This window comes from Bombus flavifrons, chromosome 6 (genome assembly GCF_040668555.2).
Source record: "Bombus flavifrons isolate JBK064 chromosome 6, iyBomFlav1_principal, whole genome shotgun sequence".
In the NCBI taxonomy this organism is placed as follows: Eukaryota; Metazoa; Arthropoda; class Insecta; order Hymenoptera; family Apidae; genus Bombus; species Bombus flavifrons.
In genome coordinates this window covers 8,006,862-8,030,598 of record NC_138447.1, presented here as the reverse complement: position 1 = coordinate 8,030,598, position 23,737 = coordinate 8,006,862, and the positions used below count along the sequence as shown (strand labels likewise).

General features: G+C 30.4%; 5 protein-coding genes across 10 annotated transcripts; 3 read left to right on the top strand and 2 right to left on the bottom strand.

Annotated features, from left to right (window-relative positions):
- Positions 1-196: 196 nt before the first annotated feature.
- On the top strand, positions 197-9,856 carry LOC138180599 (glutamine and serine-rich protein 1). Of its 4 annotated transcripts, XM_069114620.1 has the most exons (11): positions 197-470; positions 529-832; positions 1,344-4,964; positions 5,075-5,487; positions 5,638-5,664; positions 5,760-5,897; positions 5,970-6,091; positions 6,159-6,283; positions 6,375-6,658; positions 6,749-6,931; positions 7,018-9,856. In XM_069114620.1, exons 3-11 carry the CDS (start codon positions 1,592-1,594, stop codon positions 7,267-7,269), a joined length of 4,917 nt encoding a protein of 1,638 aa, XP_068970721.1. In that variant the 5' UTR covers positions 197-470; positions 529-832; positions 1,344-1,591; the 3' UTR covers positions 7,270-9,856. The 4 variants fall into 4 exon arrangements, with proteins under 4 accessions (XP_068970721.1, XP_068970722.1, XP_068970724.1 ...); XM_069114621.1 differs by having other exon boundaries at positions 197-832; positions 5,078-5,487; XM_069114623.1 differs by lacking the exon at positions 5,638-5,664 and having other exon boundaries at positions 197-832; positions 5,078-5,487.
- Positions 9,857-10,256: 400 nt separating this feature from the next.
- Capr (caprin family member) lies at positions 10,257-15,057 on the top strand. Its single transcript, XM_069114875.1, has 6 exons — positions 10,257-10,414; positions 11,357-11,575; positions 11,657-12,004; positions 12,117-12,884; positions 12,969-13,263; positions 13,336-15,057. The coding sequence occupies exons 1-6, from the start codon at positions 10,301-10,303 to the stop codon at positions 13,572-13,574; spliced, it is 1,983 nt and encodes a 660-aa protein (XP_068970976.1). The 5' UTR covers positions 10,257-10,300; the 3' UTR covers positions 13,575-15,057.
- Positions 15,058-15,202: 145 nt separating this feature from the next.
- On the top strand, positions 15,203-17,412 carry Poc1 (Proteome of centrioles 1). The gene is made up of 6 exons (XM_069114884.1): positions 15,203-15,448; positions 15,652-16,003; positions 16,093-16,303; positions 16,436-16,635; positions 16,714-16,992; positions 17,064-17,412. Exons 2-6 carry the CDS (start codon positions 15,653-15,655, stop codon positions 17,355-17,357), a joined length of 1,335 nt encoding a protein of 444 aa, XP_068970985.1. The 5' UTR covers positions 15,203-15,448; position 15,652; the 3' UTR covers positions 17,358-17,412.
- A 68-nt stretch (positions 17,413-17,480) lies between these two features.
- Atox1 (Antioxidant 1 copper chaperone) lies at positions 17,481-18,335 on the bottom strand. The gene is made up of 3 exons (XM_069114901.1): positions 18,128-18,335; positions 17,972-18,047; positions 17,481-17,784 (listed from the first exon to the last, which is right to left on the bottom strand). Exons 1-3 carry the CDS (start codon positions 18,137-18,139, stop codon positions 17,654-17,656), a joined length of 219 nt encoding a protein of 72 aa, XP_068971002.1. The 5' UTR covers positions 18,140-18,335; the 3' UTR covers positions 17,481-17,653.
- A 299-nt stretch (positions 18,336-18,634) lies between these two features.
- Positions 18,635-23,520, bottom strand: Lnk (SH2B adapter-like protein Lnk). Of its 3 annotated transcripts, XM_069114877.1 has the most exons (6): positions 23,196-23,520; positions 22,642-23,042; positions 21,641-22,521; positions 21,365-21,564; positions 21,029-21,280; positions 18,635-20,023 (listed from the first exon to the last, which is right to left on the bottom strand). In XM_069114877.1, the coding sequence occupies exons 2-6, from the start codon at positions 22,986-22,988 to the stop codon at positions 19,886-19,888; spliced, it is 1,818 nt and encodes a 605-aa protein (XP_068970978.1). In that variant the 5' UTR covers positions 22,989-23,042; positions 23,196-23,520; the 3' UTR covers positions 18,635-19,885. The 3 variants fall into 3 exon arrangements, with proteins under 3 accessions (XP_068970978.1, XP_068970977.1, XP_068970979.1); XM_069114876.1 differs by having other exon boundaries at positions 22,642-23,519; XM_069114878.1 differs by having other exon boundaries at positions 19,882-20,023; positions 20,945-21,280; positions 22,642-23,519.
- Between the last annotated feature and the right edge of the window lie 217 nt (positions 23,521-23,737).

Sequence of the window (23,737 nt, the reverse complement as noted above, 5' to 3'; positions counted from 1 at the left end):
AGGTATATCCTTACTGGTTAATGCAAAAAAATAGCTATCTCTCAGGAGAAATGAAATTGCTTACAAGTAAGCAAGTTATCAAGGAGGTAAGGTATATCAAGTGGAAAAATGTTCGGTGCTGAGTTTCTTGAAAAATCCCGCCTGTTGATCCCTTTCTCTAATCCTTAGACAGTAGATGGCGCAGTTTATTGTTGATTTCGTTCAAAATGGCGGCCTGTAATGGGCACTACGGGGTAATATTGTTCAATTCCCCGCGATAAATGAGCCTATGCAAAATTAACTCGCCACGGTGTATGTGCGAGTACCGAGTCTAGGGTGTATCCGGAATGTACACTTTTCTTCGAATGATCAAATCATGTGAGCGGAATCACAGCGCCAGCCGATCGAGTGTCGTGCATTGGCCAAGTTTGTGTAGCCATATTTATTGTGTTATTCGGCAAGACGTTATACTATCTTATACACCGGCAAATGTAATTGATAGCCAAGACATATGGCTATTTATTATTAAAGGTAAAATCATCGTTTCAGCATTCGCTTTTAATAAAAAACGTGGCGATTTCATTACCCCTGATGAATGAAAAGCGATTATATGAGTATACATATAAAACATTTAAGGACCTTAGTACAATAGGACATGAAAAGACGCTACATTGAGTTCTTTCCGATTCTTCAAAAGCGGCGCACATTTGTTGTTAGTTTCTTTTTAGACCACTGTTTCTACAATTTACAAACGGTGAAACTTGTGCAATGTATTAAAGTTCGTATCTGTTTCTCTTGTTATCCTTAGTAGCACACATTGTGTTGTGCGATGCAACGAGGATTTTACGAAAAAGTGAGTATTTTTTTTGTTAAAAATATAATTATGTGCTATTGTAATTTTAGTTGGTTAATTTATGTATTTATTTAATTGCAATACTCTAAACAAACAAGTGAAGATTGTGATAAAGAAATTGGTTATATATCCATTGTTGTGATGTATCACTTGACAATTTATATACTAAATGACATTGAGATGGTGTATTATACAATTGTATATTAAATATCTTTTTAAATATTTTTATAAAATTTTCTTCACTGTATTAATAATACTTGTGCAAATGATATTATTCTTTCTGTCACAAAATTTTTTATTAGTCACAAAGCCTAATGGCTAATTACAACAATGTCATATTAGTATTTTAAATAAAAAATCAAGTGTTTAAGTATCTTATATAATACAAAATGCATTATATATATATATATATATATATATATATATAAGCAAAAATAAAAAATAAGTAAAATATTTATAATTTATTCTATATAATACTTATTTTATGTTTGATTAAATTGTATTTTTCCAGAAAAAGATGGAGGAACTATTATATCATATTGTCAGTCCTAATTATTGGATGAAGATATATAGACTATATATACAGTGAAAAAGTTTTTGCTAGTTCTTTTTTATCAATATACAAGAAATAGACGTACAAAAGATTTGACAAAGAGTTGTGTTATGAATGTCAGTAACTATATGTGTAACATTTCTACATACAAAGGCCTGCTGTACGTGGACCAAGCAGGCTAGGCACTACCGTGCCAAGCTTGGGTAATGGATCCCGTTCGTCCGTGGTATGCATCATATAATCGTCTTACTGCAAGTAGTGCTACCAGTACATTTCAACCAGCGACTTCAAGCACAAGCAGTGACTTTGTATCTCATCATTTAGCAACAGCTGCTACTCAAGCAGCTCCTTCAACAACAACGTCACAATTACTTTTACAAGCTGCTCATACAACAGCAACTCTGGCGGGTCAGCCATCTTCATTTAACCCAGGGGGGTTTTTGTCTCCACCCCCTGTGGGATATGACGTTTTTACACCATTGTTTCATCATCCTAATCCTAAACAAGCACATTATGTTACTCAACATAGACAAGCTCTTGCTCAGGCACAAGTGTCAGTAACAAAACAAAATACTACAACAGAATCTGATATTCCTGTATTAAGAGAAAATTATAGTTCAGCACATCAACCAACGTTTTTTGAACACCAGGGTGCAGCAACGTCACCTACAACATCTACATTGGCTTGGACTCATCAGAACAATACACAATTACCTAGTCCATTTGGTATTTTGCCTCATGAAAGTGTTGTTCCTTCATCTCCAGGACCATCTACTACAAAGCCAGCTAGTGGTGTTTATGAAAATACGTTTAATTCTCAATTTGCTACAACACAAACTATAAATAATTTAAATTCTCAATTATCTACATCTTCTGTTCCTGCTGCAGATTTTAAATCATCTAATTTCCCAGATAATAAAAAAGCAGTAAATGTAAGGCCTCAATCACCAGCAGTAAATGTGAAATCAGTAGTATCTACATCACAAACAAACAGCAATCAAAATTTCTTTCAATCAGTACCTACTACATTTAGTTCCGAAACGTTAGCAAATAATTATTCCACTGGAAATGGAAATCAAACTCCAAATGGGAAAGTGCAACCTACTCTTCAACATCAACAATCATGCATTGTTTCAACTACAAATAATGCAACCAATAAAGAGTATAGAATTCCTCAACCACCTGCTAGGTCAGTTGCATCAACGACTATATTTTTAAATACATCTGTCAGATCTGTGTCTTCACAAATTCAAGATAAGCAGTCCACACGAAATTTTGCTTCACCTCCAAATAAAGCAACTTCTACATCTCAACAGAACATACAAACTAAAGCACAGACAAAAATCTATCCAGAATTAAATACACACAGTAGTGAACATAGACGAAACGAACAAACATCTCATGATAATACTCAATCATCTCCTATCAGCTTTTCCATCATGGATTCACGTGGTTTGAATTATACTGCTGGGAATAATACAAATTGTACAAACACTAGTGGAAAACTCAATAATAATCAAAGAACTCAATCAAATAGCAACTTACAGACTCATTCTCAACAATCACAACAACAACAGCAATTTCATGTTTTAAGCCAACAACAACAACAGCAGCAACAAACATCATATAGACATTATCTAACAGGATCTACAACTGATCCTGAATATCATCACTCAGGAAGATCAAAATCTGCAACTTCCACTGATTCTGCTTATTCGTCTAACAATTCAACACAAAATGGACCTGATTGTAGTGTTGTTGTACCAAGAAGGCCAAGTCCATTGCAAGCGCATTCGCAAGCAAGTCCATTGGGACATGTTCCAAGCCCTGCTTATCCTATGTATAATAGTCCAATGGCTACTATATCTTCTCCTTCACCTTTACAACAACATACAGAAAATGGAAATCAATGTTCAAGTGGACCACCATATAAAGGAACTGTTCAACAAGTTACCCCACCATCACCTTTAGATGTTACTGTTCCACGACCGGCGTCTCAAGGTCAGGTTGTTTATTCATCAGTTATCACAAGAGCTTTAGGTACTGCTGAAAATAAAACTAATTATAACACAGATAGCAAAAATTATGATAGACAGCAACAAGATTTTTCACAAGCCCAAAAACAAATTTGTTGGGAAAATGATAATCGACAAGCAAATAGTCATAGAAAATTTTCCGTTACTCTATATACTGGTGGAAATTCTGAAGTAAATCCTCAAACCTTGCCAGTTCAACATCAAGTACAACGAGTGTTAAATGTTTCTGATAGACAACAATCATACTTTGACTCCAATCAAGTAACTCTACAAGATTTAAGTAGTTGTAGGGGAGATCCTATGAGTATTGTAAAGAATTTGCAGACATTACAACAAGGTTCTTGTCAAGTACAACAACAACAACAAACTACTGTGTCTGTTACTCCAACCGAACAACAAAAGCAAGTAGAAGAACGACGCAAAGTAGATACTACAAATAAGAAAAGGAAGAGTTTAGAAAAAAGTGGACATAATTCTTCGAATGAAATAAGTGGAACAACAACAATGACAGAATACTTAAGTAGGATACCACCACCTGCACATCATAATACAAATCAACAACAACAGAATGGTTATTTTGATTTTGAAAGATGGAATTTGCCTCCACCTCCTGCTAAAATGTTTCCTGGTGCAACAGGTGCTTTCAGTTCACAATCAACTTTGCATCATTCAAATAATTTTGTTGGTACTCCAGCACATCAACATCAATCTTTGATGGTGTCTCATCATCATGCTCCACCTCCTATTCCATATTTCCCTGCTTTTCATATTCCACCAAGCCATCATCATTCACACGAATTTCAGTCTTCTGTTGAGATTACTCCTATTGGTTTTGGTGAAAACACAGCAAATCAAAATACTAATTTTAATCAAGATATTAGAGATGATCAACCTAAAGTAATTGTTCCTAACATTGAAGAAGAACTAGGTTTTTTACAACAAAATCAGCAACCAATTCAAACTATGAATATTTTAAATAAAGATTTTAAACAATCTAATAAAGATCCTAATTCAGGATTTATGACAAGTTATTTGAAATTTTTACAAGGGGAAAGAGAACCTTCACCTCCACCTGCAATACGTGGTGGTAGGAAAGCAACTTGGAGCAGGTCAAAACCTTATATTCCTGTAGAACCTAATAGATCAATAGAAAGTTCAACAAATGAAGAAACAGTAAAGATGCAATCAGAAAAACCGCCTCCACCTAAAGAAACACCAGTAATTGATTATACTAATGATCCACGTTATTTTCCTTTACCCAAAGAACGGAAGAAGCAGAATTTTGATTCAAGTGATGATGGTTTTACTAGCGATGACGATTTTCTATTTCCGCCTAAAAAATCAGATAAAAAAGTATCAAATACGAATACTTCCAATGTAACAGAAATAATAACTATGAAGCCAGAAGGTAAATCTAAAAAAGGGAGACCTATTAAACCTGGAGGACCAACAGATAGAAAAAGAAGAGCTGCAGCAGCTGCTGCAGCAGCAGAAGCAGCAGCAATTACCACAAGTGGCAAAATTTCCAAAAAGCATGAAGAAGGTAATATGTATATATATATATATCTTTTTTCTTTCCTTTTTCCAGATCAAGACATATTTCGTAATTGAATAATTATATATATATATATATATATATATATATATTTGTAGTAGATCCTTTACTTTTACCTCCGAGGCGTGAAACATCCAGAAGAAAGGCGAAGGAGAAAACCTCGGTAAAGCAATTTTTAGATCGACAACAGGGTATAGATTATTTTGATAATGATGAAGAACAAGGTGATTCTGATTCTGATCCTGCTTGGACGCCCGCTGTAAGATTAGTTGGAGATGAGGAGGAAAAAAAGAAAAAACGTGGGAGACCTGTTATTACTAAAAAAAGTAGAAAAGTTCTGGAAGAAGATGATTATTTTTCCAGTGATATTGTTATTTCAAAGAAGTCTAGTAGGAAAAAACATGAAACACCATCCAAAACTTCTAATGTTACTGGAAAATTGTCTTGTAAAATAGACGAAAAACTTTTAGCATGTATCAGTGATGAAGATATTGATATTTCACCATTTAAGGTATATAATATAATGATTTTATTATTATATAATTTCGATTCATGTATACAGAATAATACATAGAACTGAACAATACAGATTATAACTATTCATCATATATATATATGTAACGTAAATTATATTTGTAATATATTCTTATATTGCATGCAGCATTTTGAGGATGAACTAGATGACGTGGTAACTTTTTATATGATTTTATAAAACAAGAACAGTAAATTTTAATGAAATGTTTTAAATATTTAATTTTTGTCATTCTATCATATGTTTTTCAGTCAGGAGAATTTGTCGTAATCAAGGCAGATTTAGATGAAGAATATCCTCCACTTTGGAGAATAGATGGCAAAACGTTACTGCAAAAATATGAGCCATTTAAATCTAATGGCAAGACTTTATATCGAAACATATCTACGGTAATACATAATAAACTTTTGGAGAATGTTCGTTTCTTTCCTATTAATGTATACATATCAATTATGTTTTAGTATTCGGGTTGGGCACCGCAAAATCGGCATATATATCAACAAGTTCCAGTAAAATTTTGGCAACAAGGCAAAACGGAAACTGTAGTAGAGTTCTTGAGAGATGAAATGATTATTGATGATAAGTAAGTTCTTTTTCATTAATATTTGAGAAGTACATAAACAAAGAAATTACCATTCTTTTCTTTTTAGCGAATGCATTGATAAATCTATGAAGGACACTGAAAAATATCAAGATAACTTTGAAGTGTATGTTCAAACATTGATTTCACAAGCTTTGGATTCTAATTTTCTTACTGAAATATTCCAAGAACAAGGTATAATTTCTATTCAATATTAAAATAATATTATTGTATGTGTATAATTTCACATACACAGTTTTTATTTAATTGCTTTTGATCCGAGCAGATGATTATTTCTTATCAAACGTTAAGACTGTTGATGAAGTAACAGAAGAAAGGAAACAGCGGTTTCTGTCTACAACAAAATGGCGTTCAAATGTGATAAATGCAATATCAACTTGGCCATGTCTTAATGTTCTTAAAGATTTACCATTTACTGAATATAAAGGAAAGTCATGCGCTGGGTGCCAACAGCATAAGATTCATGCTAGAGTTCTATTGTATGGTCAACCATATAATGCAACTACATTGGAAGGTTCTCCGCCTGATCCAAGGATACCTCAAGAAAAGGTATTTAAATTATTTTTCCTTCATTGTTCATCTTTTAATAAATATTGTTAAAAGTTTATTGCTATAATTCGCTAATCATTTAATTCTTAGGATTTTTTATTATGTCGAGTATGTCAAGCAAAGGTAGCTCTATACAATAAAGTAGCACATCAAAAGTATTTGACGTTTTTGGAGTGTGCAAGAAGGGTTGCAGATAAGCGAGTAGAAGATCCTCTTAAAGATACCACAATAATATTAAACGAATTATTAGCAGATGAAACATGGTTAAATCAAGTAAGTAAATAGTAAATATTTTGTTGAAAAATTTTATACTGCTTGAAGATTAATTATAATAATTAAAACAATATAATTTTTTTCAGTTATTTAAGGAAGTTAGGACAATCTGGGCAGAAATAGATAATTTGGAACATCAAGCAAAAATAAAGTCAAGTTCAAGATCAACAATATCTTCCACAGTGAATAGTGCGGAGGAAACAAATGAAAGTGTTTCAACAACGCAATCATCTGGAATGACTGCTAATATTTCGGATTCACAGGTGCCTACACAAAAAACCGAAAGGAATTCTGAAACAGTGTCTTGCGATGTGCAAATGAGCAGTATACCATCTTAGTGGTGCTACAATAATCGATATTGGTTTCATTTTATACAATACCTGAATACCATTAAACATTTAGTGGTATATCGATTTAATGGACATGAAGTTAATACCAGTCTTGAGACCAAACAATTGAGTATTGTATTTTGAGGATGGTAAATATTTAAATTGGGTTAATACAATACGCTGTGACAAATGGTGAAGATAAATATTAATGTGTAATCAAGAAATTGCAGTTATAGTGATAAATAGTAGTGAACGACGAGGTAAGTAAAAAGGTGACTTGCGTATAAACATCAGACATGTAAAATATTCATCCCCGTGTAAGAATTAGAAGTGAGCCCGAACTTTGCCATTGTAATAGCATGATAATAGAGATTTACGAATGTTTGTGTGCATAGACATTTAGTTCTAGCATTTGTATCGTGATAATCTTATGTAATAACAAGGTCTGATACATTAAGATCTGAAGAAGAAATATGAAAGACAAATGATTTTAAAATATAAAGTGATAAGATATGATATATAAAACATCACGACCTTCTGTAATATATTTACATACATCACACTCTCTATACTTATGAAGGTCTGTTTTCTGCAAAGTGCAGAAACTGTTATACTGTTTGTTCCTGTAATTGTAACTTCTAAATTCATTGTGAATTTTCTTTATAAAGTAGCTTACATCTATCTTTTTTTAATGATTTGACAAATTTTAAGGATATTTATATGCACGTTAATTTGTATATAAACAGATTATGTAACTACAAAATTTACACATATAAAATACGTTCAAAATATTAAGAAGTGTTCCAAAATAGCGTTATCTTAATAAAATGTTTCATGGCGAATGCAATATTTTGAAAACGTGCATTGTTTTACATATAGAAATCATTAGAATTTTGTAGAACATTTGTATATAAAAATAGTTTTAAGAAGATTAGGAATACGTCCTATGCACTTTTGGTTCATCATGTGTTGATATGGAAATTTGATCAACTACATGTATTATATCTTCCATTGTAACAGCTTAATAATTCAGTACCAAGTTTCTAAGTTCTTCCATTCTTCCATCTTAAAATAACTTTTACAGAATAATTCCATTCTTATTTTACGAAATATGAACAAAATATTATCATCATTTTAGATCATTTATTTTTGTGAATAATCTTGTAACTTGCAACATGCGCATATTATGTATGAAGTATGGATGAATATTGCATAAAAAAATGTATCTATTTTCATAAAAATTCTGGTAATATCAGTGCTTTAAGATCTCTGATCTAATGAGCGAAATTACATTTTTTACTACTTATCCTATAATCAGAGTTTACATCATATCTTCCTTTTCAAATCTTACATAATAATCAATGAAAAGTAAACAAATTGTTAATAAAGAACATATAAAATTGAATCAAAATTTGTTTTTCTTATTTGAAAGCGTCTAAGTTTCTAATATATCTTTCAAAATTTAATAATTATGATAGAATTTTATTTTATTTAGTAATTACGTAAATTTAATGATGTAACTATTAAAACAAGCTTTACTTTATTAGAATATTGTCAAAAATTTTGAAATATAAATATATTTTGTCATTAAGGACGCTTCTATAGATATCTATCAATAGTTAATAGAAAATTAAGAATAAAGTAATAATTGCTAACAATTTTTCTGTATATTAAATGTTATACTCTAAATTATATTATTATTATGTTAAAATAATTATTGTTTCATTTTTATTATAGTGATTATTATCATTATTGCTTAATTCTTAAGTTTTCGATCTGTTCTTAGCTTTGTTAAGAAAAAAATTCTCTAAATATGAGAGTGGTGATATGCGTGTGTGGCGCGATGTATTTTTCAAAGACGATATATCAAATTATATTTGTAAATTATAAAAATATGATAGTAAGAACAGAGAGGGGGGTGATGACTGCTATGATAAAGCTATAGAGTTTTAGACATCTTTCATATGCTACAATAAATTGAAATTATTGTATTAATGATTGTCGTCGGGTTACCGAGTTGTATAATAAATTATTTCAGAAAACTATTAACTTGAAACCTAAAAATGCGGGCATTTGGTCATTGACGCAATAATAATAAAGGAATGTATACAGTTACAAAATATTTTCTTTTTAGCAAATGTGCCATGCAATATTTCATATCGATAAAGAAGCTGGTGCTATATATACATATATTTATTTATCGTCCAAATTATGCAATTAACAATATTTCAATCGTTTCAGTTGAAAATGCATGAGAGCGTTATCAGTCATTTGTCTCTACGAAAGTAACAAAAAATTACAAATTAAAATATATATAGCACTAGCTATAAAATATTATTGCCAACAATGTAGAAGTTAATATTGTTATATTGTATTCTTTTTCAAACAAAAGTGTATGTTTATTTGTTCAATTGTAAACTTATTAATTTCTAAATCATGATGAAGATCAAGCATAGTCTCTTAATCATGAGGTTACAGTATTTCTGTTACTACGATTTAAAAATGAAGATATGATAAAAAAAATAGCGAAATATTACTTGGGTAATTTATGTTTTTATTAATCCTTTTTCAATAAAATGACAAATTTTACACAACATATTGTTAAATTGTCTACCTCTACTATTATATAATGCTCATTAAATACATGGTTTTATAAATTTCTATTTTTAATTGTTTATTTTATATGTATATATTTATAAGTGCTTAAAATGTATTTTATAATATGAAACGACAAATTTAGCTAATTGTTTCATATATTGTCATTACGAAATATATACATACAGATAGTATTATTAAAGAAAATTTAATAAATACTTTTTATTTTGGTAGAACTATAATATTAATGACAAAAATATATACTATTGTTTTATAATTTACATAGTTTTGATGTAAAGGGTTCTAAAAAAAATTGTTACAATACTGACATAGAGGTTAAGTACAAGATCAAAATGAGCATGCGCTTATGTTCGCTTCTCTTTCCCCGTTCCCCGCAACTCCGTTACTATTCTGATTTCCAGTTCGCGTTTGTTGCCCGTGAAGGATGCCTTCTGCCAACCCTAAACTAGAAAAACAGGCCTCTACGGAGACCGTAGAACCTATACGCCAAGCAATTATCGTTATCGAGCATAAGATACGGAATCTTGAAAAGCGTAAGGTAAGTACTTGTATAATATATACGTAAATAACGACAAGAAAATTATCTGTCAGTTGATAGCTTTTACGGTGCAATCCGCCATGATTGGATACGCCATGTGCTCACGCTTGAGATTTCATAGGTATCTGATGATTATATTATGATGAATTAACCCTTGTTATTACATTTCCGTATTGAATCTTTTTCATTTAAGTTGAATTAAAGCAAAATTAATTTTTTTCCTACGATCGAACACCTAAATTCCCAATCGTGAACCTCGTGTCATGGCGGTATCTTCTAAAGATGTGCACAAAACTTTACGTGACACGCTTACGAGCCGCTACCGGTAAATTACATTGTGTAATGATATCTTTTGTTTAATATAATGTTAAAAATCTAAATATGAAATTTAAATACATGTATTACGTTCTAATGTGTAAGAAATTCTTTAATTGCCCTCGTTTATAGTACTTGCGTGAATCAGTTTTCTGGAACCATTCAACACTATAAGAAATTATGAACCAAATTTAGTTTCTTTTTTACATAAAGAGTAGATACATATGTAAATTTTTATTTAAAGTTAACAATTATTTAGACGTAACATTTTTTTTATGTGTATTATCGTTATTTTAAATTATGTATATGTATGCGCACACACACGCGTGTATATATAGGGCATATGTAATATGATGTATGATGTATATCTCTGTAAAATAATAATAATAAATAATAAAATAATAATAAATTAAAATAAGAAAATAATAATATGTCTGAGCGCGCCTGTGCCCTTATATACATTTTTTAAATAGTATATGATATGGTTATATTGTATATGATATGCTTGTATTATATTCATATGTATTATATGCATATAATAATTTTCCATTATATATGATTAGTTTTATTGTTTATATTACTATATTTTAGAAATACAGTAAAATTAATAGCATATGTTACATTTAGGGAAAATTAGAATCATATAGGGATCTGCAGAAGAATGGAAGGGAACTAAATGCAGATCAGAAAACAGCAGTAGCCAAATATGACGAAGTGTTACAAACATTGGATATTACGAAGGAACTGTATAAGCAAATTGTTGGAATTGCACATGATGCAGTCAAACAGCAAAAAAAGTTGGCAAGGAAGGAAGCTATTGAAAGAATGCAACAAGATATTGCAAAGGTATAACTTAAGTATGATTTTATAATATAAGTAACTTGTATCAGTTTATTAAATGTTTGCAATATTTACTAATTATCTCAGGTGAGAGAAGTTCTTCTTATACAAGATGCACTAATGAACATGGGTACAGAATCTGTTAGAGAAGATTTTCTTGCTGGAAAAAATGGTGCTGTAAAATTATCAGAAGAGGATTTAAAATGTTTAGACAGCTTGTATAATGAAGTTATGATGAAACATCATAGAGAAGAAAGTGAACCAACATTCCTTCAACAAGTGCAGAAAGTAGCAGAACATTATGTAGCCATTGTTGATGGAAAACAAAGAGAGGTTGTTGGTACAACTTACAACAAACTAAAGGAAATTATTACTTCCATTAATCAGTGTGGCTATTTTGATCAAGTTCATGAACCTGAAGCTGTAGTAGAAGAAGTAAGTCAAGCATATTTTATTTTTGACATTTTAATGATTAATTTATGTAAAACAAGATATAATTAAACAAATGAGAAATGTATTAAAAAGTATTTCATTAAATTCTTCACAGGTTACAGAGGCAGTTGCAGAAACACAAATATCTGAAACACCTGTGCAAGATCAAGTCAATGAAGAATATAATACCAATGACAGACACATTCCACCTGAATCCATGATTCCAATTCCTAACTTCCCAGTACAAGTCGCTCCGCTCCCTGTTGTTTCTGGCACTACACCAGTTTCTGGTCCCATTCCTGTAGTTGCACAACCCATTCCACATCCAGCTGCACCAGTTGAAACATCTTACTACACAAATGCAACAGGATTTGTTCCACAACCGCAACCACAACAAGCTCAACAAGCTCAACAACAACCACCACAAGCTCCTAGAATTAATGATGTTATAGGCACTCCAAATTTCTTTTTCTTGCAAGAATCTGAACTTGATTCACCAGATGTTACATCACAAGCACCGATTGTTTCACACATTCCTGCTGCTGTTAATGCACCTATTCCTTCACAAACATTTACAAATCAAAACTTCGCAAATGCACCGGTAGTAGCACAGCCAGTCATATATCAACATCAACCACCACAGGATATGTCCCACATTCCTGGATTTGCTAATCCTAACCCACCTCCACCTATTCCAATGCCACCCTCTCATCAGCAACCAAATATGCAGTATAGTCCTCAGCATCCTACCAATTTTCAACAGCAACCCCAACAACAGCAGCAGCAACAACCACAGCAACAAGCTCCTTCACAACAGATAACACAACAAGCGCAAAACCAGAATTTTGAGCATCAACAAGAAAGCCAACAACAATCTGCTGAAGTATATTACAAATATTATATTACCAGTAATAAAACATATCATATTTTATAATAATCAGAATACTAAAATACTAGTCTTTTCCAGGAAAAAGTTGAAGAAAATCAAGATGAAACAACAACAGCACCAGAATCAGAAATTGAACAACCTACTGAATCTGTTGATTGGTGCCAGATGACTGAAACTAACGATTGGAATCAGACAGATCAATCACAACAATCTGCTCAAGATTCACAACAGACACAACAACAAACATCTCAGCAAACTTGGGGTGATCAACAACGTAGTGGGTATAGAGGTAGGGGTGGAAGAAGAGGCAATTCTAATGGCTACAATGGAAGAGGTAGGGGCGGTTATCAACAAAATGGACGCGGAGGACAAGGTATAAAATATTAATATTATTATTAGACGACAAAATTTAATACATTTGATTAAATAATAATTTTATACTTAGGAACATACTATCGTAATGATAGCAACTATCAAAATGGTTATCAACAACGATCTTGGGGAAATAGCGAGGGAAATAGCGGTTATAATTCTGGTTATAAAAGAGGTGGTGGTGGATCAAGAGGTGGAGGTCCACGAGGTGAGCGTGGTATGGATAGAGGTGGTCGAGGACAGTTTCGCGGCCAAAGGGGTGGGAATCGTGGCGGTTATGCGCCTCGTGGTAAACCCCATACGCAGCAGTAATAAAAATGCGATAGAGTAATACACAGTGAAACAAATAATGTTGTAAGATCATAATTCAATTGTCTATTTACGAAAAAACCTAAGTCGTATCCTTAATACGTACAAATACTTTGAAAAAATAATGCACCGAATCGTATACACGAATTTTAGTATGTAAAGTAGCAATTTCAACGTTCCAGATCGTTATTTGATAGACCTTGTAAATGATTAATTAATTATATTCATACATATTAAGTAAATAATATTAAGTAAAAATATTGATACTTATATAAGTTTACATTTTTAAAATGTTGCATTTAATTAATATGATAAGAAAGATTGATTTTGGGAAAAAGATATTTTGGTACATTTGTTTGCGGCTTAGGATATTTCCTAAATGAGACATTGAATACAAAAATTTTGCATTTGAATTTGGTATCCACAATTATCAAAAGAAAGATCTATTAACATTAATGAAAAAGTTATGCAGACGTAACATTGTGATATAAGAAAAGATCAACCAAATTTAGAAGCGTGAACCCACCATGCAAGTATTATTGTGTTGTGACAGAAGGCAGTTTTCACAGGGCAACAACAGCTGATCAACAAAGATTAGAAAAATAATTTTATTATAAAAAATATAAAAAAAATGAGAACTCATACAAGCATTTCACGCAAAGACACAAGGATGTATTTAACGAATAACGTTAAAATGATTACACAAATAGATGAACTGCACGACCATCTCTTTGTCTTGCGGCGCATCGTTCTAGAGAATTTTTTAAGATACCAGAAAAAAGAGGATACAGTGAGCAATGCCTTCTAGTGCTATATATCTTCTTGACTTCATATTCCATTTTCGGTCTATGAATCTGTGAAGTATTTAGAAAGTTAAAGTTGTCGAGATTTAGTAGTTGGGAAAATGAAAGATTAACGTAATACATGAATACATAAAATTGTTTTTCATGAAATGTGTTTCATGATTGCTACTAATTACGTCGCTCCCTCTTCTGTTTTTTCTGTGTGATTCCAAAATTCTATACGGTCGCCTACGCAGCTGGCCAAGTAAAAGAGATTGCAGTGCAATGTCAAGTTTATGAAGCAACATTACCTGATTTTTTTATCGCAAAATATATATGATTATTTTTAAAAATAAAAAAAAGCGATAGTGCGGAGCTTTAGCATGTAAGTTGAGTGTACAATTACTGACTAGAGGCAAAGAAAGCGCATTTGAAGAGTGCGCTATTGACAAAAGCCACGCTCACACCGCCAAACACGTGATGAGGAGTACCGTATTGTATTTCGTTTGTATATTTGTGTTTAATCACCTCCATCTACAGTTATGTTCAACTATCCTATGAATACCTATGTATCTTCCAAATAAAGATCTAATTCAACCCTGCTAACTAGCCTACCTATCGTACTCATTGTCAACATGAGAATCGTTTCATTCTTCAGCTTGTTCTCAAATAAAAAAATCGAATAAAGTATTTGATTAATCATATTTTATTAACAGTGTGTACTCTTTGTTGCTTTCTCTTTTTCTTTTTCGCTTTAAATAAAATTATGGAATATTTATATTATTGTTTTGGGACGTACTGTTATTGTAATTGAAGTAACTATTTGAATTTCGCGCTTTCCAATACCTGAGTGACAATACTTTAACTGATTAACGTAGTGAAAATTCGTTTCAAATTAAACATGGTTAAAATCTTGTAATATTTGGTATATTACATTTAAGTTGATATATAGTGTTTGTGCAAAATATTATATCTCAATATTTATAATAGAATTGTATGTACATATTTTACATATTGCGGATATAACAAAATGCAAGTGCATCTATGAAACAATTATAATACGGTTATAACGATAATCAATGTGATTAAACAGAGGTAATCACTGTTTTTTTTTAAATTCATTAAAATTGAATCAATTATATTTAAAATATACGTATTATTATTAAGACAATATACATAGTACTGAATACTTTATATGCACGCTAATTAGTGCATTTAGGTTAAGGATATTAATAATTTTTCTAATACTATGTGAAGATATTTTGTTAGAATTTTACACAATTTATTTATTGTATTAGAATGATGATCAGAACTGCTTGCGATCCTACAATAGAAAAACACTTTAAAGGCCATGAAAATACTATCACAAGCTTATGTTTCCATCCTGAAACTACTCAATTAGTATCAAGTAGTTCAGACAAAAGTATAATATTATGGAATTTGAAAGAGTCTGTGAGAGCTTGCAGATTCCTTGGGCATAAAGATGTAGTTTTTGATGTCACTTATGCACCATCAGGCGAAGTCATAGCTAGTGCTTCCAAAGATAGATCTGTTAGAATTTGGGTACCTAAAATAACAGGACAATGCTTAGATTTTAAAGCACATTCAGGAGCTGTTAGATCAGTACAATTTAGTCCAGATGGGGAAAAGGTACTTATATTTTATATGATGATAGAAATGGTAACTTACTTTAATACATATTTAAATTTATATGCATATATGTATGTTTTTATAAATAGTTAATTACTGCATCAGATGACAAAAGTGTTAAATTATGGATGGTATGTCAAAGAAGATTTCTTATGTCATTTACATGTCACACAAGCTGGGTCAGATGTGCTAGATTTTCTTCTGATGGTAGACTTATAGTCTCTTGTAGTGATGATAAAACAATAAAATTATGGGATGTCACGAGTGGACAATGTATTAGAACCTTTAATGATGTAAAAGGTATATCCTATATTTATATTAAAAGCTATTAGAAACTATTAGTTTTTCTTTCTTTTTTTCTATGCATGTTTAAAAAATGTATTATATTCTATTAAAAATGTTTAAATACAAGTTCTCAAACATCTTTACTAGCTTATTCTACACATGTGGAATTTCACCCAAGTGGCTCTGTTATTGGATCAGCAAACATAATTGGCTGTGTGAAATTATATGATGTACGTACTGCTTCTTTATATCAACATTATGCAACTCATAAAGATTCAGTAAATATGATAAAATTTCACCCAAAAGGAAACTTCATATTAACTGCATCTGATGATTCAACAATGAAGGTATATTGGATTCTTTTTTATAATAATAATTAATTTAATAACATTTTTATATTGCATTTATTAAAAACTATAAAATAGGTTTTAGATTTATTAGAAGGTCGCCCAATTTATACACTTAAAGGTCATGCAAATGGTACTGGTGTAACATCAGTAACATTCTCTTCTAATGGAGAATTTTTTGCCTCTGGTGGTACAGATCATCAATTATTAATGTGGAAAACAAATTTTGATAAAGATGATGTTGCTAGAAAAATGTCTCGGCATTTAGTTTCACCTGTTAAAGAATCAGAATCAAATATGAAGGAAGAAAAATCACATAAAGATGATGATATATCTGGAGGAGAGGAAGAAGTAGAAGTAACTATTATTTTGAGATTTACAATCAATTCATATAATATTTTATAACTTAAAACATTTTATTGTTTTAGTCATTACATGAAAAATTTGATACTATAAATTTAAAAAATGGAAGACTTCGCTGTGAAGTACCAGATACTGGAGTATTAGATGGCAATATAGAATATAAAGTCATAAATATGAGAAATCAAAGACCTTTTGAAGAAGGGCGTATTGTGAATATATCACACTTACCTAAAGAATCACCTGGTTCATGTTCTAGTAAAATAGTAGATGCACTTAATGAGCAAGTACAATCATTAAGTGATGCTGTTACCATTTTAGAACAACGTTTGTCAATACTAGAAGAAGAATTAAGAAAATAACATTTTGTATTTTATTTATGAAGTTATTCAATTATATAATTAAATAGTAAATATTTGTAAGATATATATTTAAATTGTACTTAATATGTATCTTTTAAGGTTAATTATTTCAAAATATAATACAAATTTTTAAATTGATTTATTAGTACAGTGTTATAAAAATGAATTTTAGGTATACCCTTTTTGTAAAATTTGAGATTTTAATGTAAAAAGCTACATACAATACAATAATTTTGTAGAAGAACGAAAATATAAATTTTAATATAACAAAAAGTAACATTAAATCTATAATACAATTATTTTTTTATTCCTAAAAATTGACATGACTTTCCAGTTTTCTTAATAACTTGTAATATTTCATCAGAAGGAAGTGCAGATGTTACAGACACCTTGTTTCCTTGTAGATCTACTTGCACATTGTTAATACCTAAAAATAAATTCTAAATCAAGCAATTTTTTAATGCAATAACATTTCCATATGTTTTTGGTATTTGACATTCTTTATCATACAATTTAAATTAATTATTATATGTTTAGTAAGAAAAAAATTAAAAAGTAAAATACTTCCAAATTTAAGTAAAATATATAGATATATAATAAACTTGAAACCATACCTTCCTTCTTATTAAGTACATTTGTTACAGCGGTGGCACATCCTTCACATGTCATTTCTACATTAAATTCGTGCACCTTAAATTTGTATTGTTTAACTAATATGCTATTAATTGTAAATTAAAAATTTAATTATTATAAATTAGTAATTTCATTACCTGAGATGCCATACTGATAATCGCTTGTATTTGTTAAATCAACCTAGCACGATATATCAATTGTATAATTGTGTACTGTATCGCAGACAGAAACGAGCCTTTTTTATTGAACCGGAAATAACTCTTATCTAGTACTTAAAATGATAATATAATAGCAGTAGCTATTGGATGTTTAACAAGTATTCAGAGAATTACTTGTTTTCAATGACGTATTTATAACAATGGCTGGTGTTATTTTTATTAACCTATATGACTAATGCTAAATACCATAATAAAAAATAATTTTTTCATTTCAATAATAATATATTTCTTTATACAAGAATTACACGTGATTTAATTGACGGAACATAGATATATTTTGCAATTTTTCAAATAAAAAGGTTAATCTGCGGATGATAAATCTGGATTACCATAAAATATTTACCTAGAAGTTTACTAATTTAAGAAAAACGTGACTTCTTTAATAATAAAATGCATTAAAAATATGTATCATAATTAAATAATTTAATTTTTATGCTTTTTTGTTTATGAAAATTTAACATGTTTTCATACATACGTATTCTAGTAATAAATTCAGTTCAATCACCTCAAAGTTTAAATGTAATCTTATTAAGTACACCATTTTTTTAAATATTGAATTGTTTTTATTAAAGATAGATACTTTTTCTCTCTTTCTCTCCCTCTCTTAAAAGTTCATATTTAGTATCAATATAAGTATTAATATAATCATACATTTATCTATAATTTAATTTTGCACATTCAGTAATATTGCTCTATGTCATGATTATGACTACTTTTATATGCTTATCAATTTAATAATACTTTCTTACATTAACATTTACCATAAAATATAGTGATATATTTTAGAATAACATATAATTATATAAGTTATAATGCATTTTAATTTTATTTAGATTGAATGTTATGATTAAATTATTGAGTTAATTATTATGATTGAATTATTTATATATAACACATAGACTCTCTCTCTCTAATTTTCTGACTTCTTTAAATCAAACTTTATTGGTATGATCTATATATAAGTATTATTTAACAATATATTCTACAATTCATGTAGGAGAAAGGATAGTCATAGTAAAGAGATTGTCTGTAATAGTTTTATATATAAAACAAGACTAACTTTCATATACATTTACATATTTTTTTATGTATATTCTTATGTAAGTACATACACTTAAGTAAATTAATTGGTATAATGGACTGTGTTCTATAGTTTCAAAATATTTCCTCAATTACTTCAATAAAATAAAGACAAAGGCTGTGGTCTTTTAGTTTTATGATATTTTAAATATTTTATAATACTTACAATGTTTATTATGATTTATATGATAATTTGAGCTGATATATCTGAACGTGCAGAGAATACAACTGATACAATCTTGTTATAAATTTCATTGAAATTTTGAAATAATTTATATACATTATTTTAAAAATGATTTATAAAACAATTATATTTCGAAGATTATGTTTCGATCCCAAAATTGGGTAAAAACATGTTAATAAATATAGTTGTTGAAAACGTCATCTTGCAAGATTGGAAAAGTTGGAAGCAGTTGATTTGAAAAAATACATTGTTTACATAGGAGAAATAATACACTTTTGTATAACACTTTATGATAACAATAATAACTTCAACTTAAAATTATCTTGCTTTGTAGGATAAGTTGATAGGGAAACTATTTAATCTAAAGGACCAACTGGGTTGTAGCCTGATGGTAGAGTATTATGAATCCATCGTCAAAGAAAACTATAAGTATTTTGAATTGCTCTACCACTAGATGATGATGAACTTTGTTGTTCTGTAACGTTGTTTTGTTGTTCCAGTCTTTCCAGTGATTCTGTACGTGTTCTTATAGAACCACCATATGTGCGTACCTGTACATTAACATATACACATTTATTATGTTTAATTTAATTAAGTTATATTTTATCTTAAATTTTCTGGATTTGTAAGAAAATTCTATATAGTAATAAATTAATTATTCGTCCTTTCAGCTATTAAGATGAACCAGAAATTTTAAGAATACTGTACACATAAAAGCGAGCTCCTTGTCCCACGGTCATATTTATTGAGCACCATTGTCTCTTATATTCATAAAACTCTTTAATACTAAGAGTTATAGACGTATTTCAATTTTGAGAATTGTTTCCAATACTAATTACATATATATATATATATATATATATATATATATATATATTTAATTCGATTCTGTTAAATTTCCACATTCGGATTGAAAGTTTGGTAATATATACATTTAACGTGAAATTAATAAAAAGATGTTATAAATAATAAAACAGTAACGTTAATTTATAAAGCAATTATTCTAACTAAAATAATAAAATTGTAAGTATGGCAACCTTGCATCAAAATTTATTTTGAAGGTAAGACAACAATTTTTTTTATAAATCATGACAAAAGAAATAGTAAATATATTGAATTATTAAAGAAATATTCTCATAGAAAATCCTTGATTTTAAAACACGATTTAAAAAAAAAACAAATGAAAGAAAATATATTCACATATGTAGTATAAATTATCATTTCTGTATGTATGTGTATATGTATACAGAATATACAGTATGTATGTATATACATGTATACAGAAATGATAACTTATACTAAAAAGTATATTTATATATAGTGATAATTAAATATTTATAAAATAATCCGAATATGGACCTACATGAAGTATTAAAAATTGATACCTTTATAATAATATAAATATCAATTTAGTATGGTATATATCACCAGCTGTACAAAAAATGGGTGCATCATTTTATTTATTTACTCACTGTCTGTAGATTAGACTTCAGACTGTGGGTGTTAGCCACTCGCGTTCACTCAAGAGGAGTTAGACTTCCACTGCTGACTCTTACTTCTCTTGGCTCTGGAGCAGCTGGGGGTCTCCTTTCTTGTAACTGTTGTTGATTTATTCCAGATGCATTATGATGTCCTGACCGTGTTGCATCAGTCGCCACAACAAATTCTGTGAGAGTGACATCTGCTGTTCCACCGGATTCAAGAGGTATGGCATTCCGACGAAAGTGTTCAAGCATATCATATATAGCAGGAAAACAAAGATGCTGAACACGACAATGTCCCTGATCATTTAATGTCATACGCAAATGCTGTAGTAAAGGTGAAAAATGAAATTATTTTAGACGACTATAATTAAATTTAAAATAATATAATTAAAGGAAATAACATATTACCTTTGCTCTGCCTTGAAAATTAAAAGTTAATACAAATTCCCCTTTTCTTGTTTCACTTTGTCGAACAAGAAATACACCATGACCATTAGCAGCACTATGTAAAACGAGCTGTGCTGCATCTGATCTAGGGAGGGTCCCATGAAACCATGGATATTCTCTTAAACTGCTAGATAAATCTAATTCACCATCATTTGCATTCACTACAACAAAATTGAATTATTTATAACATACAAGCTATATGATTTTAAAAAGTACTTATAAATAAATTTATCATACTTTGTTCAATATCCTGTTGTGATGAACATAATTCCAGATTACTATTACTTCTTATACGTAGTCTAGGAGGTATTTCTGGAGGGTTGCCACCTATTTCATCTCCATGTTCATGGGATGTAGATCGGGAACTTTTACTTGTAGAATTAGTTCTTAATCTATCTCCTTCACTACCAATAGCTAATGAACCATGTCCTAAGGAATCTCCAGTAACATCTGTTCCAGAACTAGGATTAACAGAATTTTGTTGTACTGTGCGCATACAATATTTAATAGTAGCTAACCATGATCTCATATCATTTGAATCATGAGCTTCTATTACAAATTCCATATTTTGTGTTTTTAATACAAAGGTATTTTCATGATCTGGCATTTCTAATGCAGTTGTTTCCCTGGCTTCAGTTATTGCAGAACAAAAGACACCACTACGTGGTTTTACTGCTTTTGGAGGAGAATAAAATTCTAACATATATCCACCAATTGCTTTTATTAAGGCAAGTCTAGATTTCTCCCATTTTTGAGTTCCATCAATATTTTCTCCCATTAAGGAATTAACAATGCCTTCTTTTCTACATTCCACCACAATCTTTGAAAGTTTAGCTTTTGAATGCTTATCTCTACGATGTTCACTATGAGATAACTCCACTTCATCACTTTGCTGCTTATGGAAGAAGCTTTTGCCCTTCTTAAGCCCTTTAAAGGATAAGCGGCGGAAAAATGGTTTGTGTGCAGGCTTTGGTGATATTGCATCTCCATCATGTTCAGAGTAATCACTGAATTCTTCATGAGATGATATACGAATAGGAGCATTGTTGTTTTGGCTTACAACATTAACATCTCTATCATTACTTGCTATATGCCTTGTGTCATACAAAGATGGTGATCTGGCAAAGTAATTAAAAAGATTTATAAAATTTTTATACATTATTTTCATAATAGTGTACATATTTCAATGACTTAAAAAAGTTCTAAAAGCAAACAGAACATATCTTATTACGACATACCTAATCGTACGACGTAGGTATTCGCTTTCAAAGTGTTCACAAAAGCTTTCGACAAATTTTCTTAAAAAATCACGATGGGAAAGATTCGATCTTGCACTTTCTGGTAAATTTAAACTGACGTAGGTACAAAAGGCCTTAGCAAAATCAGAAGCCGAAGCGCGGGCGTGTCTCTCACAAAATTCTATCCAACCAGGTGCAGCTTCAGGCGACACGGCAACCGCCGGTGCCGTTGTTGTTGTCGGCGTAGCCGTCGTCGTCACTGTTACAGCTGTCGTCGTCGTTGCCGTTGTTGTTGATATTATTGTACTCGTTGTTGGTGTCGCCGCAGTTATGGTATAAACACTCATTACCGGCGTGTGCCTCACCAAGGGGGCTAAAGACCTCCCCCTGCCACTATACAACTACCGCAAAATTCTTAATACAATTGCAGTACTCTATGTATAGAAAGCACACGCGCATACATACATATATACATATATCGAATTTCTTCGTATGTATAGACCAAATACAAGACAATGTACTACTGGATATTGTTATTTTCTGAGTGTAATTACCAGTGCAGTGATTCAACAACAGAATCCACTTGCTTCAGGGAAAGATGAATAGATATTATTCCCTCCAAGTAATTGACCTTTCTTTTTTATCGTTCTTTTCTTTTCCCTTCGCAGTGAATTTCCGTAAAACGAATAACAATTGTTTTAACAAATTATAATTCGTCGGTGCATTTTCGGTTTTCTTTTTCTATTCGTGTAACCGGTATCTGACTTTCATGTTTGATTTTCTTAAATTTTGCGTAACGATATCTTTGTTTCGCGGAAATATTTTTACCGACATTATGAAATATGGAACCGTTAAAACTACTAGCGCAATCTGTCTTGTGTGTAGTGCAGTACGTGTGAAAAATTATGCTACAAAAATGTCGACAAGGATGGCAGTTTAATAAAGAGTTATAAGTTTAATGATTTAGAAAGTGAGTGCTGGAAAGAAGGAAAATGATTACTTGATTATAATTTTTGTATAACGTTTCAAGTTTCTATATTTCGTTCTTTACGGAAGTTTTTTATTTAACATTACACTGTTGATTACAGGTTTTGTT

Bases quoted from the DNA above. Each gene is read 5' to 3' on its own strand.
- LOC138180599 (XM_069114620.1), top strand. From the start codon at position 1,592: ATGGATCCCGTTCGTCCGTGGTATGCATCATATAATCGTCTTACTGCA. The intron at 6,092-6,158 runs GTAAGTTCTTTT...TTTTCTTTTTAG, and splicing joins GAAATGATTATTGATGATAA to CGAATGCATTGATAAATCTA. The intron at 6,932-7,017 runs GTAAGTAAATAG...AATTTTTTTCAG, and splicing joins ATGAAACATGGTTAAATCAA to TTATTTAAGGAAGTTAGGAC.
- Capr (XM_069114875.1), top strand. From the start codon at position 10,301: ATGCCTTCTGCCAACCCTAAACTAGAAAAACAGGCCTCTACGGAGACC. The intron at 12,005-12,116 runs GTAAGTCAAGCA...AATTCTTCACAG, and splicing joins CTGAAGCTGTAGTAGAAGAA to GTTACAGAGGCAGTTGCAGA. The intron at 12,885-12,968 runs GTATATTACAAA...AGTCTTTTCCAG, and splicing joins GCCAACAACAATCTGCTGAA to GAAAAAGTTGAAGAAAATCA.
- Poc1 (XM_069114884.1), top strand. From the start codon at position 15,653: ATGATGATCAGAACTGCTTGCGATCCTACAATAGAAAAACACTTTAAA. The intron at 16,636-16,713 runs GTATATTGGATT...ACTATAAAATAG, and splicing joins CTGATGATTCAACAATGAAG to GTTTTAGATTTATTAGAAGG. The intron at 16,993-17,063 runs GTAACTATTATT...TTATTGTTTTAG, and splicing joins GAGGAGAGGAAGAAGTAGAA to TCATTACATGAAAAATTTGA.
- Atox1 (XM_069114901.1), bottom strand. The intron at 17,785-17,971 runs GTATGGTTTCAA...ATTTATTTTTAG, and splicing joins TGTACTTAATAAGAAGGAAG to GTATTAACAATGTGCAAGTA.
- Lnk (XM_069114877.1), bottom strand. From the start codon at position 22,988: ATGAGTGTTTATACCATAACTGCGGCGACACCAACAACGAGTACAATA. The intron at 22,522-22,641 runs GTATGTCGTAAT...TTACTTTGCCAG, and splicing joins TACCTACGTCGTACGATTAG to ATCACCATCTTTGTATGACA. The intron at 21,281-21,364 runs GTAATATGTTAT...CCTTTACTACAG, and splicing joins ATTTTCAAGGCAGAGCAAAG to CATTTGCGTATGACATTAAA.